The 23501-nt window shown below is 39.1% G+C and overlaps 2 protein-coding genes across 2 annotated transcripts in view; both read left to right on the top strand.

Annotated features, from left to right (window-relative positions):
* PRA1.H (prenylated RAB acceptor 1.H) overlaps positions 1-23501 on the top strand; it is a 129808-nt gene that overhangs the window by 69343 nt on the left and 36964 nt on the right.
* On the top strand, positions 9637-12706 carry LOC149542957 (uncharacterized). The gene is made up of 5 exons (XM_089796524.1): positions 9637-10410; positions 10593-10789; positions 10926-11017; positions 12183-12234; positions 12405-12706. Exons 1-5 carry the CDS (start codon positions 10061-10063, stop codon positions 12704-12706), a joined length of 993 nt encoding a protein of 330 aa, XP_089652650.1. The 5' UTR covers positions 9637-10060.

The following is a 23501-nucleotide window of genomic DNA, read 5'->3' as shown; positions in this document are numbered from 1 at the left end:
GTGAAAAAAGTAAGACCACAGCCAGTTCAACCTTCATGAAAATGCAGTAGATCTTCATTGAAAGCAGCTAGATCCATGTATTTCAAAATACCCAAACGTAAAGGATGAAGAAAGCTATGCATTAAAGGAAGGAGTAATTATCAGAAAGCGTGTTTCCAGTCAAGAAACAACAAGGGTTTCCAAAAGAAATTCCGAATTAGTTATCACTTACAGCAGCAAGATGAATGGCATCAAAAAATTGCAGAAAATACAGCCACGTTTTGCGTAGAAACAACCCAGTAGCAGCTTCAACATCAAGAGGTAAAAGTCTCCAAAAATGCATGACAACAACAAAGTGACAAGTCCCAGCAAATAGAAGAGTCACAGCAGGCGAGAAAGCTCCAGATTTTCCTTTATACAGCAAAAAAAACCAATCATGATGTCATCCGTCCAAATTTCCAGTAGCGGCTAAGGATAAAAAACCCTAAAAAAATGTTGAGATGCCCAAGATCCAAGCACGATATCAGAAGCATGCACCCCATGTTGGCTCCTTATTTAACAATGATTTGAACTACCTTTTGTAATGCCAGAAAACCTAGGGATCAGCTACAAACCATTATTGGTATTCTGCAAATCAAAACAAAAGGACCAACTAACAAGACATCAAAGTCTTCTCCACTTTGAACTCTACAAAATTCAGGCGGGTTTACCTCAGGAATTCAAATCTATACTCTTCTAGTCAAGATTTATAACACGAATTCCAGTGACAACAGATTTATGAGCCTTTTTTCTTCTAATTCAATGATCTTCAGATATGGTAGACAGCTATTTTACCAAAACCCTAAGGCTTATTAAATCAAGTACAGGCCAACATTTTCATGCTTAGTTAACAAAAATATAAAGATTGATTGATAATTGTATTCTGCATTATGTGAAACATTCCACTTAGATTAACTCACAAGGATGGCCAGTGCCTTATCCATTGGGCTATAACTAACAGAGACCACACAACTACTGCTCATCCTATCTCAACACTTTGTGTAAAGATTTATCTATATTCACGTCCAAATCTCATACTTATCATATCTTCACTTAAAACCACGGTGTTCTTTCACTTTGCATTAAGCATTTACATAATCCGTTAGATGACTAGCAAAAGCAAACTGAAATATAATTCAATGAGAATTACAAATGAAATTCAATAAACTTTGCTATCAAAATTTTAGAGAACAAAACAAAGACAAGAGAAGAGAGAAGATTTGGGATGAAATCAGCTCTCAGTATTTGTATTCATTTGCTTTGAAGTGTATACAATTCGGTGATTCTCTGTCAAAAATAACTCAAAAGACCAGCAACTGTAACTTAGTATTCAATTTTGGAATTGATTTATAGTCTGCATGGACCGACTCAAAATTTACATATGCTCATGCAATAAAAGAAATTCGGGACTCTCCTCTAGCCTTGAGAACTCATTTATATAGCATGAGTTGCAACAAGCTTCAGGCATCGAGGGAAAAGGACAGCTGTCCTTAGAACAAAAAGATTTACAAAAAAGACAAAAACTTTCACAATTACAGAAAAAACAAAATTTGGTGTTTGTTTGCCTTTTGTAATAGAAATGGCTTTCTCATTGATTTTCTTGTGGTGGGGCCAGTTCTGTTGTAGCAACTTCTTGTAAATCCGCTACATCTGATGATTGGTCCTGCTCCATCTGTTGTTCTCCAAGTTGCGGGACCACTTGGCTCACACGTGATGCATCATGCTCTGATATCTGAATATTTATCACAATTGGTTGCTCTTCTGCCATATCATCAGTTTGAGTGGCCATGTCTACTGTTGCAGTTTGTTACTTCTTTTCCATCTTTTTTGTTTGAACTGCCTTATCAAATAACTGCACCTTTTCTTTGGCAATTGATTTGTCCACATTTTCTCCTTCAACTGCCATTTGCAACAACTGTGATGTTGGGGGATAATCAGCTATCCACTTGTCAAAAAGTGCATCATCAGGCTAGTTGAAGTTCAATATTTCTTTTTCTTTCTTTAGGACATCTTTGCCTATTCTCCTTATCTCAGCAAAATCTCGTTTGAAAGAATTAAAAAAAATTGTACCTGTACAACTTCCTCGGTAGTTCTAGCAAACCAAATGTATTTTTCATCATTTACCACCTTATTAAGGCTGCTGCACATCAATTCATTTAATTCCTTGGCCTATTCCTCCTTTCGTTTTATTTGACCCATACCTTTGAGTGCACAAGGAAACAGATCAAAACTTGTACCAAGATACTTCAGGAAGCAGTTATTTATCCTTCTTTGCAACAAATTTCTCTTATGATCAAAATTTAAGAGATCATTAGCTTGATCAAAAGTTATTTCAATTTGTTCATTGGAAAAGTCAATGACATGACAACAAAGGCTGTGATGACATCATCCCTACTGATCCATTTGTTCAGAATTGGCCTTAAGGTTGTCTCATTATTTATCAATTCATTCCATCCTGTACTAACTTTGGCAATTCCAAGTAAAATAAGGGCCAACCGACCTTGTCTACTAGATACAAAATTGTATCTCTGATTCTATCTTCATGTTTGATACCTAATTCCACATGTAGTGACCATATTTTTGCTTTTTCTTCTTCAAGCTCCTCAGCTGAATAAAGTTGTGGTTCTTGAGGAGTACTTGGGATTTCTACAATTGGAATGGTGTTAAAAGGTGGTATTGGGGGAGGGGGGGAAATTTTGAGTGGGTCAAATTGTGTGCCTACCTTTCTTTTCCCAAATTGTTTCTCCAATTGTGCTATCTTGTTTTCCAATTGGTAGATCTTCCTCCCTCTTTCATCATAGGCTTCCAAAACCATTTCAAAATTTTCATTTAGTTCCAAGAATTTGTTTTTATCTTTGGTTGCCACAACTACACCAAAGTCAGCCATTTCCTTGTTTGTTAAGGCCACCTTTTCACTGTCTACTTCTTCAACTTTGTAGACCATGAGATAGCCTATATGCTCAGAATTTGAGACTTCCTGAATTCTGGCCTTGTCTCTCTTCTGAATGGACTACATGACCAAGGCTTTGTGGTCATCGCTGTATTTGACCCCTTTATGGGCTTTCAAAACCTTGTCTTCAGTTTTAAATTGGGTCTCCTTTTCCTTTCTAACTACATAAAAGACCATTGCATTAGCAATGTCCTATTCAAACAATATCGTGATTCCTAAATCCTTTAATAATTGCCTTCCCCCCTCAGGGGATATCTGTCCAAACTCTTGCATGAGGTTGGCCTTGACCTCCTCTTCAATATCAGAGTCCTGCTTATCAGGTTGCTCTATCTTGATCTTCTTACACCTTGCCTCAAAATTGTTTATATTGCTTCTCCACAAAAATTGGATGAATGCTCGACTTAACAAAACTTTCATCATCCAAAAATTTATTTGATGCTTGCTCCACCACAGGATCAATTTCTCTTCCTCTAAAATCCTTCAACCCTTTAGCATGATCCTTGGGTCTAATCAATTCTAGCAATAATTGAGGTATCCTAGGATTATTTCCAATTTATAAAATCCTCAATTTGGAAGCAAAGTATTTGTCAAATCTCACAAAGCTGACATCAGTGACTTCCCAAGTCATATCTGCACTCCATAATTGAACATGTAATTTTTCTCCATCCTTTTCTAACTCCAATTTCATCTCCTTGGAGAAAATAGAAACACCCTTGTACAAACATATGTATATCAACATGGAATACCAATAGAAGGTTTCTCTACTTTGGCTTTGCTGATACCTATCAATCCATTATGGATTTCCTCTACTAAATATGTGGCAAAGTCAAAAATTGAGCTCGTACCATACTACAATGTTTGAGCAATGATGAAAACTATAGATCCTTGGATGTGATCTTGCCCATCCATCCCAAAAAGTCTTCAGAGGGAAAAGTACAATGCTTGTGCCCTAGGGTTAAAGTATTTCCTTGGCAGGGGCTCCGGGGTATTTATTGTCACCAATGGCAAATGACCTATCTTGACAAAGTGTTCTTGTAGTGGCTTGTTCCTTAACTATACCCTTTGGGTGTCATACCTAGCTTGTAAATCCTCCAAATCGATCTTCTTATGCACTGCATGTTTAGGGTTTAACCTAAAAACTTTCTTAATCACCTCAGGTGTAACCCTAAAAAGATTATCTCTAGCATGATTCTTGACTATTCTTGACATTGGGTCATATCTTTTCGCTATCATCGTTAGGAGGTCATCATCGAAGAAAACACTAGCAACAACAAATTTGCCAATGTCGAATTGCCAGACATTGCTTAGAGGAGTGTCATGATTTCTCAAAGACAACCATTTTCTAAACAACTCCAAACCTCCGGTAGATGTCTCTGCATCTCTTAGCCAATTTGCTTTATCATACAAACCTTCATTGATCTGCAACCTAGGGTTTTTTTGGAACTAATTCTTTCCCTTGAGCTACTTCATTAGTGGATTGAGGTAGCTGTTCTAGAAAATCGTCGTGTACATTCCTATGTTGGTAGTCCACTTTACCAGAAAAATCTAATCGGAGGCATTTTTTCAACACAATTTCAGAAAGCAATCTCTTAGAGGATATATGTACTTACTAGTAAAAATTTGCTTACTTCAATGACAAATCCGTCTGCAACACTACATTGCTTGAGAAAACAGAATCTGAGCTCGAGTTTTTTGCTACGCCTTTGAAATCTTAATTGCTTGGTAATCAATACGAATTGAATTGTCTATTTTATGCATAATTCTCCTCACACGAACTGGCATTGATCAACATTAATCGTTCCAACAATCAATTCTTGTGCAGAGCCAAAATTTTGAAATTTGGCCGTCGATTTGGCAAGATCGGATAGTTCTGTTTTAAACTTGAAAGGCCGCATGACCTTTTTAGCAAGTTGGACACGTGTCAATTAGTTGCTTAAGCTAAACTTCACGCATCTTCAAAATGTGAGAAAGTGACGATCGTCGATTTGAAATTGATCAACGATCCTGAAAGATCTCAGTTGTTGCATTTCTTTTTGAATTTGGGCCCACTAAGACGTATTGCAAGCTTTCTTTCTCGCTTTGACTAATCTTCTTGCAACTTCAAAAAGTGAGAATACGACAATTGTCGATCTTCTAAGATCTGACGATTATGACAAAGCAATACTTTTCCTTATGTGTTGTGTCTACAGCGAATTGAAACTCGCCACCTAGAACCTCGTACAGTTAGCAACCTTTTGGCAACTCATAGCATGGGTCGACCCTACCATTTCCATGTGTCGTTACGTCGCTTTCTTGCTTTGGCTAATCCCCTACTATTCTATGGGCCTTCATTTCTATCCTGTTACCTATTCGGCAACTAATCTAGTTTTGAGGATTGTTCGGAAGGAAGAATAGAATAGTAGGGCCATCGGTATTAGAATAGTAGGGCAATCCCTTTGTATCCTATCGGGCTAATGATCGTTTAGGGATAGATCAAGATAAGGTCATAGCGCTCACGCCCACACTGCTTGCTTGTTTTGTATACATACGGTGTGTGGCTAAGACAAGGATGTTGGTTGGTTCTATTTGCCTGTACCGGTAATCCCTAGTGAGTTACTTGTATACAAAGGGAACTCTTTAGTTCCTAGTCACCACTTGTAACCCCTATTTAGGTCCTATAGGCGGGCTTTTGCCCATAGCCCAAAGGCCTATTGCCTTGATGGAACCTACAAGCATGGGGACCTATGGCTATTATTCCATGTGTGGCCTCAAAGAAACAATAGGGCTCCTGTTACCTCATGCCTCGGGCGGGCCTTATGACAACTCATTCTGACACCTTCCTTTTTGCAGCGCACAATTGAGTCATGTCCACATGTTGAGCACTCACATTTTCACTTTGGCTATCCTTCGTGCAACTCCATAAAGAGAGAATGCGACGAGCGTCGATCTACATCTGATCAATGGCTCTAAAGATGCATTGTTTCATACTACTTGAAAACTGAAAAGGGGGCCCACATGGACATGTGTCAATTCGTCACTTTCTCGCTTTAGTTTATCTTCGTGCATCTTTGAAAAGCGAGAAAGTGACGATTGTTGGTCTGCCTTAGATTGACGATCACAAGAATGACTCTCCTTGGGTTAAGGACTTAGAATAAAACAGTGGGCGGGCTAACCTTAGGCATATCTGAGGTTGAGAAGGAGTTATGCACTAGGGTAAAAGGATTTTCGCGAAATATTTAAAAAAGGCTGCGCAAAAGCATACAATAAAAGGATTTTCAAAGGTTTTAGGGCTTTATTTAAAAACCTTCCTACGCATATTTGAAAATGTGAACAAAATTTTAGAGACCTAGGGCACAATCAACATTAGGGCAATACAATTAGGGGTTTTTTTTAGGGCATAATCAATAAAAAGACACACAATCCCTAATTGTATTGATGACAACTAGATCTTTCACTACAATTTTGTAGAAAAACTTAAACATGTAAAAAACCAGGCTAACACTGTTTATCGTACTGGGTAAAGAAACTAATGCACATAGACAATGAGCAGAAATAGCAGTAAGAATAGTAGAACTCCTTATATTATTTGCATATGCCAGATATTACATTATGCTTATGATATGATGATTACAATGATCCTGAAGGGGGGTATATATACATCCCGAGGAACCTTCTTGAAGGTATCCGTCAGCCACATACAACATTTCGGCTACACAGTAAGAACCTTCCCGAAACACACATCCCGATACACAAGAACCTTCCCGATACTAATGACATACATCTTGATACACACCCTGTCGGTCGATATCGACGATATATGTCCTGATATCGACGACATACATCTTGATATCGACGACTTACATCCTGATACTGACGACATACATCCTGATACTATATTTACTGACGACATCATCCCCCTTAAAAAGCAAAGTCATCTTTGGACGGCCACACAACAAAACTCAAACAAACAACTAACTACATTTATTCATAAAAACAACGTAGACATAGACATCATGAACCAGAAGGCTGTGTCTCAGACTGTGAAGACCGACCGCGTCGAAGCTGATACACTTGTTCTGTCTGAACCTTAAAATCAGCTCTGATCTGAGAGTTCTCCTCCAAAACTTCTTTCAGCATCAATGCAACCTCATGACACTCGGCTTCTTACTGATCATGAGCCTGCTTTGTTGAGTCCTCCTAAAGAGCTTCTACCAAACGCTGCTCCGCTGCTGCTACCTGCTGCTTCCCTCGTGCACTTTCTTCGAGTTGTGCTAATAGGGCTATCCACTTTACTTCCCATGCAATCTGCTGGGTGGCTAGTCAGTCGGCCATCTCCTCCCGAGCCTTCTCCATCGTCTTCCGAGCTTCCTGCCCAGCCTCTGCCCTTCTTCGCTCTGTAAGCACCAACTCTGTCAGGGACTTGCTCTGCTTTGTGATGACAGCCAGGCAAGAACGAACATCCTTATCCTACTCCTCCGCTACTGGTACAGGGTCTGACACCTCCTACACCCCTTCATCTACTTTCTCTGCTGCTGCTGCACTTTGATCCTCCCACCCCTGGGGAAGCCGGTACCTCGAGTAACACTTTCCACGACTGATAACCGCAATGACTGGGGGTCTAGGGGGCAACGCCCCCAGTGGGGTTGAGGGGCAGCGCCCCCGCGGGGTCCCAGGGCAGTGCCTCGGGCGCCCTCCCTATTGTGATACAGGGCAGGGTCGAGGGGCAGCACTCCTCGCTGCCAAGACCAAATCAGCATTCGAAAACCCACACAAAACTGCATGGAACAAACTATTTTTGTGATTTTCTTCTGATCCCACACTCTTTTTGGCAACTGCTAGTGCTTCCCCTTCCTTATGGCATCGTCCATTACTCATTCTGAGCATTCTTGATTTGTCGACATTTTTTTTTAGAAAGCCTCCTTTCTTTTCTGACTGTTTCCTTCTGAGAACATGTCTGCAAAACCCAACCCAAAATAGCTCTCCCAAGACGACGACCGTTGCTTGTGCATGCCCGTACGGTGGTACTGTAGCTGTGGTTTGGCAAAATAAATCATAAACTTCCCCTCTTCTAGCCGTACGGTGACTGCAACATGTTCGCAGGGCATACGTACGGTTTCCTTCTTTAATTGCCATACAGTGGTCTTCTACATTTTTGGACAATCAAACTTCCATTGTTCTTCTTGAGCATACGGCCTCTAAGTTTCCTTACTGGCGTACACAATGCCTCAGATGTTTTTGAAGCAAGCCGTACAGTGCCCATAGAGGATTTAACCTTCGAATCCGTACAACAGCAACATAAAACTTTAACCTTTGAATTCGTACTGAAACAAAGCCGTACAGTAGCAAGCAGGCAGCTAATTCTTCAAAATCCGTACGGTGTCTAGTTAGCCTTCAAAGTCCGTATGCCACTCAAAGGGAAAAATCCGTACACCAAGCTATATCAATCAATCCGTACATCAAGTTCATCGTACGGTGTCCTTTAGGACACCACAAGTTGCTGTACGGTGCTAGATAGAAGATGCACCTTTCAAAATCCGTAGGGAGCAAACAGTTAGCTTGAAAATCCGTATAGCAAATTGTAAAATCCGTACAACCTGGAAAATATGTACAGTAGACTGGAAGGTCCATACGTCAAGCTGGGGAATCCATAAATCTACAAAATTTCAAATCTGTACGCTACCTCCCTCCTTGAAATTTCCGTACGGTGCTTGCTAGTTTTAAAATCCGCCATGTACTTGGAAGTCCGTACGGTGAATGAGCTTAAAAGCCGCATAGTGACTTTCATTTTTTAAATTTTATTCATTTATTTTTTATTTTTTCTCTTTTTTTTCTTTTTTTCATTAACTCTGTCTTTACTTATCTTACATATGTACAGTATTTACAGTCATTCTTTTCTCAATTGTTCGTCTACGGAGGTGCGTTACTTCTTTCATGGTAGACATTCAACTTCGACCTATTCACTGCGTCGGCCACTTCCTTTTCGTCGAGCATCCACAACTTCATCACTCCATTATCACCAACTTCCCGTATCTTGTATGGTCCTACCCATCTGACGCTGAACTTGCCTGGTTTGATCTCATTCCGACGCTCGTACTTCAACACCCACTTTCCAGGTTGAAACCTGTTCAGTTTCAAGTGCTTATCGTGCCATGCTTTGTGCCTATTCTGCATCAACTCCGTGGCCCAGTGTAACAGGACTTGCCGAGTCAGCCTCGAACTCGGCGAGTCAGAGGCAGAGTCCACCTTTCCGAGGCAGAGTGCCTCTTGACTCGGATTCTGCCGAGTCCTGTCCAAGTCCTGCCTGACTCGGCGAGTCCCGATGCCAAGACTCTCGTCGGCGGGTAACAAGTAAAAAGGCAAAAAAAACATAAAATGCTTTGTTTAATTGGATTTTTTTGGTTTGTATAACATGTTATTGACCTAAAAAGGTCATTCCACCATTTGCTTGTGCTCACAAGAGAGAGGAAAGAGTTAGAGAAGAATATTGGGGTTTTGAGAGAGAAATCAACAAACTGGTTTGGTCTCCCGTATTGATTGCTAATGGTTTGTGCATCTTTCTAGCTTGCATTAAAGCATTGAGAGGAACTTGAGGGAGCATTTGGAGGAGGTTTCTACAAACTTGCATTTCCATTGTTTGTGCAAATTTGAAGAGGTAAGCTACAAGTTGTTGTTGCATTTCTTTGTGTTGTTTTATACTATGTTTTAAACTTTTACATTCATATTTTTAAAGTATTTTCACTTCTCATTTTGTTTAAATTTGTTTGGTCTCTACTCTCTACTACTAGTCTACTATTTTTTTACTTCTCATTTTGTTTACATTCATATTGCAGCAGGCTGACAGCGAACAATAACTTATTGAAATTTGATATAATGTCTTAACAACAAGGTGAGGGAAGTGGAAATAGGCCTCCATTTAACCCTAATGCAGACCCAAGTGCAATAGCAAGGGATAGGGCTTGGAAACATGCCATCCCGGGGCACAAAAAGGGAGTTGTTACATGTTGGCATTGTGGTGTGGTATATAATGGGGGAGGAATAAATAGATTGAAGTATCACCTAGCACATATACCTAGACGTGATGCTAAAAAATGCAAAGATGTACCCCAAGATGTTATGCGAGACATCCAAACTCTTCTAGAGGAAAAAATGGAGCAAAAAGAATTGAAAAAGAAGCAACATGAAGAAATGGCACAACTAGCCGGAGCCCAACAGGGGTCTTCTAGTTTTCGCTCTCCATTATCCACTGCTCCACCTACGGATACCACTGCTTCTACGAGTGTGAGCATTGGGCCTCGCATTCGTAAGCAAAAATCGACACTTGATTCTATGTTTGCTCCACGCACGGCTCCAGGTTCACAGCCATCGCTTGAGGGCATGGGTTGGAACAAGGATAAACATGATTATGCAAAATTGGCACTTGGGGACTTCTTCATCTACAACAACATTTCATTCAATGCAGCAAGGTAATTATTTATGTAAATTTAAATTTAAGTCTTCTCTTGCTTTCAAAGTTACAAGTTTCAGCTTTCAACTTTCAGCTTTCAATAATATGTTTATTTTGTTTATTTTAATTTGTATTTTGTTTTCAAATTTATTTATAATATACTAATTTGGTTAACTTGAAATTTTATTCTATTTGTTTTAGGTCCCCTTATTGGCAAATTGGAATCGATGCTGTTGCTGTTTGTGGTCCGGGGTTCAAAGCCCCTAGTGCTGAAGAGCTAGGAGGCCCTATTTTGAACCAAAGGGTGGCTGATGTACAAGTTGAAATCACGGAGCAGCGTGAGGTGTGGAAGGAAAAAGGTTGCATCATCATGACTGATGCTTGGACTGATAGAAGGAGTAATTATACTTAGAGTCTTAGACATTAAAAATTTAGAAGTAGAACTTGTACTTAAGTGATTAAGTTTATAGATTTTGAATTTATAAATTATGATTCATCATTAATCATTATACTAATTTGTTTCTTTTTCTTTAGGTGCCACGGTTTTTTTGAAATCCATTGATGCCTCGGGAAAAACAAAGAATGCTGAATATCTTAGTGGGATAATGGATGAAGTGATAAAGGATGTAAGTGAGGAGAATGTGGTGCAAATAGTTACTGATAATGCAACAAATTATGTTGCTGCAGGAAAGCTTCTTATGGAGAGACACCCTCACCTATTTTAGACCCCTTATGCCGTTCATTGCATTGACCTCATGTTAGAGGATCTTGGTAAACTCCCTTGGATCAAAATAGTTATAGAGCGAGGAAGGAGTGTATGCAAATTCATATATAATCATACATGGGTCCTCAACCTCATGAGGAAACACAATGAGCAAAGGGAGTTGTCTCATCCAAGGGTCACTAGATTTGCAACCAACTTCCTCACATTGAAATCCTTGCTTGATTCAAACGGAGGTTTGAGACGTATGTTTGTTAGTGAGGAGTGGCTTGCATCCTCATATGCAAAGACCACTGCAGGGATTGCTGCAGCTGATCATATTTTTGACGAGCCCTCTTTTTGGACACCTATTGCTGATATTGTGGAAGTAATTTTCCTTTTTGTCCTCATTTCAACTTTATTTTGTTTATGAAATTATGTTATAAATTATTGTTCAGTTTTTAAAGAAAAAACTTATAGCTGATTATTTCTTTTCCAACTTTCATAATGATTGCAATTTGTAAAGCCGCTTATTGTTCTCCTACGAACAACTGATGGAGAGAAGCCCTCAATGGGCTACATTTATGAGGGCATGGATAGGGTGAAGGAGGCCATTTGCACTTTTTTTTGCAGGGAATCGAGATAGGTATGGGCCTATATGGGATGTCATTGATAGACGATGGCACAATCTACTTCACAGGCCTACACATGCAGCGGCCTACTTCCTTAATCCAGCATACCAGTTCAGCCCACATTTCAAGGCTGATGATGAGGTGTGGAGGGGCCTCTACGATGTTATAGAGAGAATGTCACCTAATTCAGCAGTTAGCACAGATATAGTCCGTGAGATTGAGCTATTTAAGAAAGCTCAAGGGGACTTATTTGCATGAGAGTTGTGCAAAAAAAATAGGACAGCATTGATGCCTAGTAAACACTAAAAATCTTTGATTCTAATTTCTACATCCTAATTTCTAATAGTAATTCTATTACCATCTTAATTTGATAAATTCAAAGTTATTGATATGATTCAAAAATTTCTTGTTTCAGATGCATGGTGGGAGATGTTTGGCACAAAGGTGTCAAATTTACAGAGGATTGCGATTCGCATCTTGAGCCAGCCATTTAGTGCATCAGGATGCGAACGTAATTGGAGTCTTTTTTAGCACATACACTCAAAGAAGCGCAATAGGTTGGCAGTGCAAAAATTAAATGATCTTGTCTTTGTTCACTACAACCTTCGCCTTCGCCATAGACAGATCCTTGGCATCAATACAACTCCGATTGTATTAGAGAATGTTGAGATCCTCATGCAGAGTGGAACACAGAGGTCGATGATCCTGTCTTCAGTGATGAAGATGTGGAGTGGGTAGATCAGGTGGATCGAGAGGCTAAGGCAGTAGCGATGGCAGTTGAAGAGGCTAGAGCACGAGGAGACAGAGTGGACCCTGAGGCTAGGAGTGATGGATCCGAGGCTGATGACGAGGATTATGTGTGTGAGGAGGATGATGATGATGAGGATGAGGAGGAGGTTCAGGGTCAGCCTCAGACACCGGCAGAGAGGATGGCTCTAGAGTCTTCCATGACTTATCTTAGGCGCACTCGTAGGAGGGCATAGAGGATGGCTCTAGTTGTTATTTTGATATATGTTTTGAACCTTTGAATTTGATACCATGGATTTTGTAATCCATGAATGTTGTAGACATTTGAGTCTTTGATATTGGAGTGACACTATGTTTATTACTTTATAGTTTATAACTTTATATTGTGGTTATTCAGTTTTTTTCCTTCAAAAATTCGCTTTTATACTTATGTGATCTATGCAAAATTGTGTATGTGTATTAAGTAGGTTCTATTTATATCAATTATTGTGTATTTGATGTTAATTGACTAAAAGATGCAAGAAACAATCTTAAAATCCTTAAAAATCTTTGGGTTTCATGAGTTTTTCAATTTTCCGAGTCCTTGCCGAGTCCGGTCGCCGAGTTCGAGTCCAAGTTAGATTTTGACCTTTCCGAGTCAGAGGCGAGTCCGAGTCCCATAACACTGCCGTGGCCCATTGTGCCTGCAATCGTCGCTCATTAAGTTTATTTAAGGTACATGATCTCTCCATCCAATTTTCCATATTGCCCAGGTTGTTCCCGAAGCTCGGTACCATGGACTCCGTCAGCTGCCCCTTTTAGCCATCAATAACACCTCCACTCCGTACTACTGCAACTTTTATTAAACCCTTCCTCTTTGTTTCCTGTGCAGATTGTATGATGTGTCTTCCTTGTTGCCGACACCTTTTTGCTATATCCATGGTTCGACGTAACACTTTCTTTCTGCGTGGTCGTACGGTGGAATCTTTCCTTCTTCTGGGTTTGTATTGTATGTTCTTCCCTTCAGCTTCAGCCGTGACTGCCTTTCCTTCTTCCACTTCTTTGTATTCCTTCGGACATTCATTTCCTTCTTCTTTCTTACCTTCGTCGACCCTTAACATATTACAGCTTCGAAAGAGCTCATAATCCTCTATCTGCCAGTGAAAAAGGTTGTTCAATGAATCTAAATCATCCTCACTTGACTCTCCTTCCAATCTCAATACTCTCTCTTTATCAGGTTCCATTCTCTTCTTCCCCTCGTCATCCCCTCCACCTTCGCCTTCGGAATCCGACGACGCTGCCTCCTCACCTACCATTTGTTTTTGCAGGTCAATGACATATTTCCGCCCTTTGCTTTCAAGTGATAAAGTCGTGTTTCACCTTGGCTTGTATCAACCACCTCCGGCCCAGAATGGCATCGTATCCTTTCCGCTTCAATGGGATCACGACGAAGTCCAACATGAACGGCTGTGTTCCAGTTGTCAGTGGTTGTGCTTTCAGGACTTCCAATGGCTTGATTCCATGTTGATCGGCCGTTAGCAGCTGGAATGTAGGTGGCCATAATGTCGGCTATCCTAACCTTTTCCAGGTATCCTCTGGTAAGACATTGACACTGGACCCTCCGTCCACAATCGTTTCCGTCAACACAGTCCCGAGAATTCCCATTTCTACGACTGTCGAATGGCGTCCGGATGAGAGGGCTAATAGCATTGGATTTTCTACACTTGCACCACCTTCTTTCTCCCTTCCTTGCTCTGCTGGTAGCTTAACAGTTGGAGCTATATTTGTGACTTTCGTACAGAGTTGAGGCATAGTGAGCAACAGATCATTTATCCTGACAGGTACCTCGATTTGTAATATTTGTTGTACGATGATATGTTCTGCGCAGTTCCGTGCGGAGGTACCAGTCGTGTCCTTCAGGTGTGTCATATGTGCTTGTGTTTCTTTTTGAATCTCTGCCCATGCTTCCTCTAGTCTCTTCTTTTCTTCTACCGGATTCGGGTACAGTTTCGTTTGCTTCTGTGTAATGGCCAGAACCTCTTCTTCGTCCATCCCGATGGTGATCGAGTTTACTCCAGACTTCGGGCACTTAGCATCTTCATGATTGCCGAGTCTACACCATTTGCATAACAACTTCGGTGTGTTCGCCGTTGTGCACTCTCGGGCAAAGTGGCCCCACAAATTGCATGGGCAGCATTGAACTATCGGCCGGCTGTTCGCATCGTACTGAATTCGACTCCTCCCGCCATTATTATTGTTGCCGATGTTGCTATTGTTTTGACTGCACCGAATATTTCTGTATCCTCCCGACGTGGCACCCTCTGTACTAGTGTTCCCACTCCCTCCCGATGCAGACGCTTCCTGTGTTAGTAACACTTGCTGCGGTGCTCTTGTTTTTAGGTTGAAAGGGCATTCCTTTGTCGAATGTCCCATGATCTGGCAAATCTCGCAAAATTGATCGTTCGGACAAAATCCCTTTGTATGGCCTTATTTCTTGCACTTGGTGCACCATAGCTCGTTTCCCTTGGTCTCCTTTTGCATATTCTTGAACTCTCTCATCATCCGAATCATGTCCTTTTGGAGGGCGCGGACCTTCTTGCTGCTGCCTTCATCATCGTTGCTATCTTCTCTAGAAGGTGCGTCGTCATCTGAATCGGATGAACTATTCTTCTTCTTCTTTTTGGTCTTCTGTTCACTTTCTAGGTTCATTGCCCGGTTGTATGCTTCAGTGTATGTCGATGGTGGTATGATCTTCATCTTCTTTCGCAGCTTCGGGTGGAGGCCTTCAATGAACCATCTTTTCTGTAGCCCATCAGCCGACTTATTCTCCATCTTATTGATTAGGTCCTTCAACTTCCTAGCGAAGACTCGGACTGTTTCATTCTTCCCCTGCTTAGTATTGAATATCTCCGCTACAATCTCATTATCGTTGCGCAATATGAAGTCTGCGATAAACTCCTTCTTAATGTTATCCCAATTGTTTAACTTTTGTGGATCTGTATCAGTAAACCAATCAATCGCAACACCCCGTGAGGTGGCCGAAAACTATCGGACCCATTCATTTGTATCTATTATGCCATTTGCCCTCTAGTTCGTTTCACATGTTTTATAATGTCGAATCGGATTGGTGGTTCCTTCACCATCAAATTTAGGCAACTTTTCTTTTGGTCCTACCATTGTTATTAGATGTTGTGGGTTTTGTTGTGTACCTACTCTGTTTTGCACTCCTGTGTTGTTTTGAATACCCGCGCTGTTCTGCACACCCGTGCAGTTTTCAACACTCGCGCTATTTCCAACACCTACACTGTTTTCAACACCCGCGCTCTTTGCAACACACACACTGTGTTCAACACCTGTGTTGTTTTCAACACCTGCGCTATTTGGTGAAGAAGGGTTTTCATCAACTGAAGCTGTCTGTTCTGGAAGTATATCTCGGACGAAGAGTTCACTCCACGCTCATGCTCCCTCGGCACTCCGAGCCGTGAGAGTCGATCCCCTTCCGTCTGGATTCTCTTCCCTCGGCATATGCAGGTTCAGAAATTCCTCCCTTGCTTCTTCCACCAAATCGAGCCGCTGTCAAGTCTCTTCCAACAATTTTTTAGTGCTTTTGTGTTCGTCAGTAACTTGCTGAAATCTCTGTCTGCGTTTAGCCTGTTGTGCCAAAATTAAATTTTCTTGCGCGGCGCGTATTTCGTCCTTTTCCTTCAACTTATTCTTGTTCTTGTTCAACTGATTCGGCATTTAGTCTTCATCCATTTGCTTGCGTACTAGGTCCATCGGGCAATGGTGCCAAATGTTTACCGTACTGGGGTAAAGAAATTAATGCACACAGACAACAGATAAGAATAGCATAACACCTTCCTTTATTCTCATATGCTAGAAACATTACATTATGCTTATGATATGATGATTACAATGATCCCAAAGGGGGGTATATATACATCCCGAAGAACCTTCTCGAAGGTATCTGTCGGCCACATACAACATGTCGGCTACACAGTAAGAACCTTCCCGAAACACACATCCCGATACACAAGAACCTTCTCGATACCGACGACATACATCCTGATACACACCCTGTCGGCCGTACCGATGACATACATCCTGATACCGATGACATACATCCTGATACTATATTTACTGACGACAAACACCTCAATCATGGCGTTGAATCCTTACAGATCTCTAGGCAGTCACAACACAAAAAAAAAAAAGCAGAAATCTTCAGACTGGCATGCGAAAATGCCAGTAAAACTCAATGCCATGCCCCATATGAACAACAAAATGAAACATGGCAATCAAAATCCACTTTCTTAGCCTTTAAATTCTAGTTTTCTCACAACGACGGCTAGGGTTTTAAAAAAAAATTCTTTTGTCCTCTCCTTGTTCATGCATCAACAAAGTGAAATGAAACAATGTGTATAGGTTTTTGCCTTTTTGCCGTTTGCATATTGAGCTTAATTTTATATTTTTTTGGGTCCACACTGATATATTGTAGTTATTTATTAAAGTGGTAATACATGATTTTGTATTTAGATTATGTATTATTATTTTAATAAATAAAGTTATTAGTTTGTTGACAATATATGAAATTTTATTTGTTATTATGTCAATTGATATCTTATAAACCAATTAAATAATAATAAATTTTGAGTTCAAGAAAAGAATAATTAAGAGGGAAGCTAGAGTTAATTCAAATTAGAAGTAAGGTAGTCATTTTTTGAGCAAGTCTCAAAAGTAGAGGTGGCGTTCTTAATACCTAATTTTGAGGAATTGAGTTCAGTTTTGAATTGAAGATTGTAGTGACTTTTAGTGATGGCAAGTTGTAATCACCAAGTGTCACAGAGGCTATGTTAGGCCATGAGTTCTGATTAGTTACTTTTGAGTCTTTTTTGGAGAGATTTGTGGAGATTTGAGAGTTGTCATTGAGCGATTATCATGGAGACTTGGTAGAGGCACAGTTTGGAGGCCATTTGGCATGCTTTTCTAGTTCCTAGAGTCCTTTTTGGAGCAGTTTTTCCTGGTATCCAACACACACTTCCTGATTTTAGGGGAAGTGGTTGAGTTTGGATTTTTACATATACTTCTCTTTCATTTGTAGAAGGAGTTCAGTTTTTGGAAGAGAGACCTTTGTCATTTCAGGCATTGTGTTTGTTATCCTACTATATCAGATTTGTAGCATGCATTTTCAGAGACTTTGACAGTTTATACAGCTTATTTTGGTTCTATTTCTGGAGTTGTATGCTTTAGTAGTGATTGATGTCATTTTGTTGTGTTTCTTATTAGAAACCTTAAAATCATGTCTTATTCTGCGTCTTCTATATTTTGAAATCTTTTGCACAGGTCAGGGGTTTTATCAGGTGTTTTGAAGATATTAATCGTGATTAATTCCTTTTAATATTTTTAGGTTCTGAAATTCCTCTGAAATACTTATGTGTGAAGTGCATAATCAGGAATTGTATCTGTTTAGAATGCTGGAAGTTGTCAAATTGTGCTTGGAAAGATGTTTGTTAGAGTCATTAATTGGTGTATCACCTCACATTTTCTGCATTTTAAAGCTTTTTCATTATAAGTTCTTTCTTCATCCCTTTTCCATCCATGTTTTACAGTTTTCTTTAGATAGGTGAAATCATCAGAGTCAATCATATAGGAACCACCCTAGAACCCAAGGTTCAGTCAGGTTATAAGTTACCCACAACCTCTGGTTGATCCCATGTTGCTCCAAAATTGCTGATGTTTCAGGACGTTAGTGTTTGGGTATCTATTTTGGAGTTACAGAGATATCTTCCTATTTCATTCCTTGACTTGGTAGAGGATGTCATGTACTTATTAGGAGGTACGGAGCAATCATGGGTGCCACCATCATTGTATTTGATATCCTCAATACATGATCTAGGAGGTGGGATATGTGTAACCGTGGGAGCTTCATGGATCTAATTATTCTTATTTGTGATAGAGTTGTGTGAAAACTTGATTATTTCTTGTGAGGCTGTTCATCTTTTGCCATGACCGATCTTAGGGTAATGGTGCCTTCTTTTGATGTAGTCACTTCCAATGACTTTGCTAACCTTTGTTGTGTGGAATGGAGTTGTCAGATTTTTGTATTGTAATCTTTGATTGTCTGTTCTTCGGAATGTTCAGGTTTGGTGCAGCAACACCTAGTACAAGAGCACACTAGGAGGATCTCAGGAGATATATTGAGCAATTTGAGTCTTAAAGGTCATTTCAAGGCACAATGTATCATTTTGAGTCATGTTGATCCAATATGTAATACATTGCAAAAAGATGACAAAGTTGTCCTAGCAAGGTCCCAAGTTGATCATATGGTCAAATTTGTGCACAAGACCCATGGAAGGGTAAGAAGGTTGCAAATAGTCTTTTATATTCCCTTTTTATATGTCTACAAGGTCTATGGATAGTTTGAGGCCCATTTGTATCAAAATGCAGAGCTGCTTGTAATATCCAACTGGATATTTTCCTGAATTTATCACCAACAAATTTTCCAAAATACAGCAAATAATGGATATCACTCAATCCTTCGAAACTTTCTACAATTAATTGGAATACCTTTTTTTATATCTTCCCTGCTGTAAGGATCATGTGGCATTGAAATCCTTATAACATGAACAATGCACTGAGTAACTGCAAGTCTTACCTCTTTATGAGGATGTCTCAACAACACTGGCTTAACAAAAGGAATCACATCAAGAAGGATGTTTGCTTGTTTACTCTTAGAACCTAGCTGTTCTATTGTGGATAAACATTTCTCAATTCCGTATGAATCACAAAGTAATCTATGCTTTGATTGAGGCAAACATGCAAGTTTCCTTTCTATACTGTAGAGCTTTTCTTCAAGAATTTGTTCTTTGTCCTTGGTAATAAATTTTGGTAGCTGCCTCAACATGTTTGTGATAATTTTGTTCCTTGCAAAGGTATTCTTAATTCAACACCAGTTTTGATGACTGGAACCTTCTTAATCTGTTGGAATCAGTCCTGGACTTGAACTTTCAATTGACAATAGCAGTAGTCAGTGTAATAAATTTTGGTAGCTGCCTTAACATGTTTGTGATAATTTTGTTCCTTGCAAAGGTATTCTTAATTCAACACCAGTTTTGATGACTGGAACCTTCTTAATCTGTTGGAATCAGTCCTGGACTTGAACTTTCAATTGACAATAGCAGTAGTCAGTGTAATGTTGAAGTGTCCAGTAGTGTCTGCAAATGTTCTTACAGCTCAAGATAAATGAACAACAACAATTACCAGTTGATCAATAAACTCTGCAATTGATAAGCCTTGTGCGCAGAAGGAAAACGTAGACATCTTCAAATTGTTCCCAAGTGATATTTATGCTTATAATATCCCCTTGCAAATCTGGTATTAAGATTTCAGTTTAGTCACATTGGCATTTGGTCAACAAAATGTGTGCAAGGTCTGATTTGTAGTTTCTTACAAAAATAAAAATACTTTGCAAAGGAACTCTGACAAACATTTATATGACAGAGAACAATTACAAACACAGATATTCTTGTGTGAATAATTTGCCAAACAGCCGTACTGTAAATACAACTGAGGAAATACTTGAAGTGCATAGACTTGGAAACTGAAGTAGCTTCTCTTCAATTAACAATCACTTCATCAACAAGCATTTAGATAAACACTTGAAGGATCTTTTATATTGAAAATGTCCTCAGGTGAACAAAGGCATTTCGTTAATCAATTTGCATACAAACTTCAAATACATATTTGAATGCTACCTCAATGTGAACTGCTGCCGCAATCTCATGAACAACTTGGCAATTACATGAACAATTCTTATATAAAAAATGATCTTGAACAAACATCATGCTGTGCTGCCAGTATTAGTTCATAGGTCCAGGCCTCCCCAACACACTATGATAGCACATTAACTTACAACAGGTGTCATCCAATGCACAACTCTGACCCAATTATCCATAATCACGGATGAAAGAGTTCATATACACTGCTTGGGGTCATTCAGCAGCAAATGGTGTTGTATTATAGAAATCTCCACAAACAGATTGATCACATAGCATTTTATTAACGAATTTGCTCTGCCAAGACTTATGCCATCTCTGCTTTGAGATATAAAGAGATAGCTCATAAGAACATTAATAGCCAAGGTAGAGACAATTACCAGCAACTCCTCTCACACTGAATCATTCAGAATTTGTAAGGGCTTATCAGCAACGGAGTTCATATACACTGCTTGGGGTCATCCAGCAGCAAATGGTGTTGTATCATAGAAATCTCCACAAACAGATTGATCACATAGCATTTTATTAACGAATTTGCTCTGCCAAGACTTATGCCATCTCTGCTTTGAGATATAAAGAGATAGCTCATAAGAACATTAATAGCCAAGGTAGAGACAATTACCAGCAACTCCTCTCACACTGAATCATTCATAATTTGTAAGGGCTTATCAGCAACGCCCAGGTTATGTTAGACTGTGACAGAATGAACTGCCTGTGCCAAAGGAAGAAATGATACACACAGATGCAGACCATTAAGATTAGCATGTGCAAAGACTAGTGTCGTTCCAGGGCTATGAGTATAATTTTCCAGGCACTGTATCTCTTCCGTCAGGGCAAGGAGAAAACTGCTAGTACTCCAGCAGCATACCCTGATATAGTTTCATGGCCAACACTTCAGAAATTGCATGTACCAATAATGCCCACGGCAAAAGGTTTGAATGATGTCACAATATCAACCTTAATGTCGGCTATTAGACAAAGCCAATTGAATTTATTATAATCGCTGAACTTTAGAAACATTAAAATCTTTAAGAAACTCATTTTTAACAAACAATATCAAATTGGTCCTTGAGCCAGACATTAGCCCAGCAGTCATAAATGATACTTTTACTTCTAAAGTGGGGCCCCAATGAAGATGTTCAACTTAGATTATAATTTTCTATTCCTATAGAAATTTACAGTGAAGGCAACACCCATGTTTTCTTCAGATACTCCACCAATTCAAATATTTGTAGGGCCCAGAAGTCTTATTGCATATTCATCATACCTTTATGTGGCTTATGAATTCACTGCAGTCTCTAAATAACCCAGATAAGGATTGGTACCCACTGAAAATAATGCTCAAATCAAAATAAATCTTTATTTAAATCAGTCCTTATGGTAGCTTCTATATTTTGTCAAAGCCACACAAATTGATATAACATGACAATAGTTAGTTTCTACTTCCAAAAACATTACAACTTCTGTGCTGTGCTCACAACCAGTTTATTGAAAGGTAGCTCTTTTTTTGAATTTTCTAATTTTAAGAACCATAGGATAACAATGCCAGATTCAACTGTATCCTCCAGAAGCTCCCGTTAATTCACAAACACGATAAATACTGAAAGGGCTTGATAACTTTGGTTACACTGAACTTCACAACAAATTACTTTCCATTCACGGCAACAACAATAATCACTTTTCAATCAATGATGACATGACATGTGAAAATTATGACAATAATATTACAAATTATTGGAGTTGTGCCCAGATGAAGATGCTGAAGATGGCTTAATATTTTCACTATATTGAGATCCACTTGCAAACATTAGCCATGACAACCCAAATTACCATGCGCAACATACACTGCAACAAGCTTCTTTAATTTATCAAAACAAAACCATGCCCGCTACTCTAGAACATGACCAATGAAAGTGCTCCATGTCAAAATTTTGTGCATGAAACTAAAGTCTTTCTAAAACATTTATTTCACAGATCCAAAATAATAATTGCATCCTGCATATTCCTTCACTTATAAAATTGACCAATCCCTTCTTTCATTTCATGGCAAATATATATCAAGCATTCAATCTGTCAATTTCTTTTATTTCTTTTCTCATAGGCTGATAGGAAAACTAGCTCTGGTACCATTGTAATATCCCCAATCGGATATCTTTCCAAATATCTCAGATTAAACATATAAATTTTAAACAATATTTTCATTCCACAGATTCTCTATATGCAGTAATAAAACCAGAAAATAGTCATATAAAGTTATAAACAACCTCAGAATTGTTATTTAATTATAATAATCAGCAATACAATAACATAACATAATCCAATAAAAAAAACAACAGTATGGTGAGATTGGAAAACTAGAAAGGAACCTTCAATGCAAATGTGGACTCCGTCGCGAATCCACCACTAAAGATGAACTGGTTTTTTGTCCAATCCACCAAAACGAGTGAAGGTTTCTGCCCTCGGGTTCTAAATAATGAAAGATGAAAGCTTCTAAAGTCTCTCTAAGAGAAGCAATTTGAAAATCCAGTTCAATATCCAAGCATACCCATCAAGCTTTCTTCATTTAATGTCAAATGCAGTGACCTTTTAGTGTCCTCTGTCTATCTCCGTCTCCTTTTTCCTTTTAACAAAAAAAAAAATCCATTTTCCCACTTATGAAAATAATATGGCCTTATAATATATAAAGTGACTTATTAATTGGTATTTTAATTTAAAATTTACTTCATTAAAATAATTTAATCTTTAGGCATTAATATAAATAATCAAAAAGATTCAGATAACCATGATTGATGGCTCGTTAGAAAGTGTTGGAATATTTAGCAAAGGCAGAATGCTGAGAGGGGAGGGGGTGGTGAACCAGGATCCATAAGAACTTTTTACTATTTGAAATCTGATTAACCCTCATGATTTCTCAACTATGTTAACATGCAAGATCATAACTTCATAAACTGAAATGAATGTAAACATAACTATCCTATTTTATCATAAGCACATAAGCATAAACCATTTGATCATCACACATGACACAAAGATTTTGGTCACGTAGAAACCCTTGGTTAGAGGGAAAACTACGGTGGGAATGACACCCACAAATCCTTCACTACTGCAGCAAGAGGTTGCTTGTTAAGGCTTACAAAAGTTGTCACTTATGGTGACTTACTTTGTTAGGAGTAATACAACAGGATCTATCAAAATCTACCTTTCTTAAGGATTTTGCTAGACCATACAAAATGTGTGCACTCAATTAAGAGATTTACAAAAGGAAAGGATTTTTGTC

Source organism: Cupressus sempervirens, chromosome 8 (genome assembly GCF_028749045.1).
Source record: "Cupressus sempervirens isolate cs-2001-9-10 chromosome 8, ASM2874904v1, whole genome shotgun sequence".
Taxonomy (NCBI): Eukaryota; Viridiplantae; Streptophyta; class Pinopsida; order Cupressales; family Cupressaceae; genus Cupressus; species Cupressus sempervirens.
Note: the sequence above shows the minus strand (reverse complement) of the source record. Positions and strands in the feature narration are given on the sequence as shown.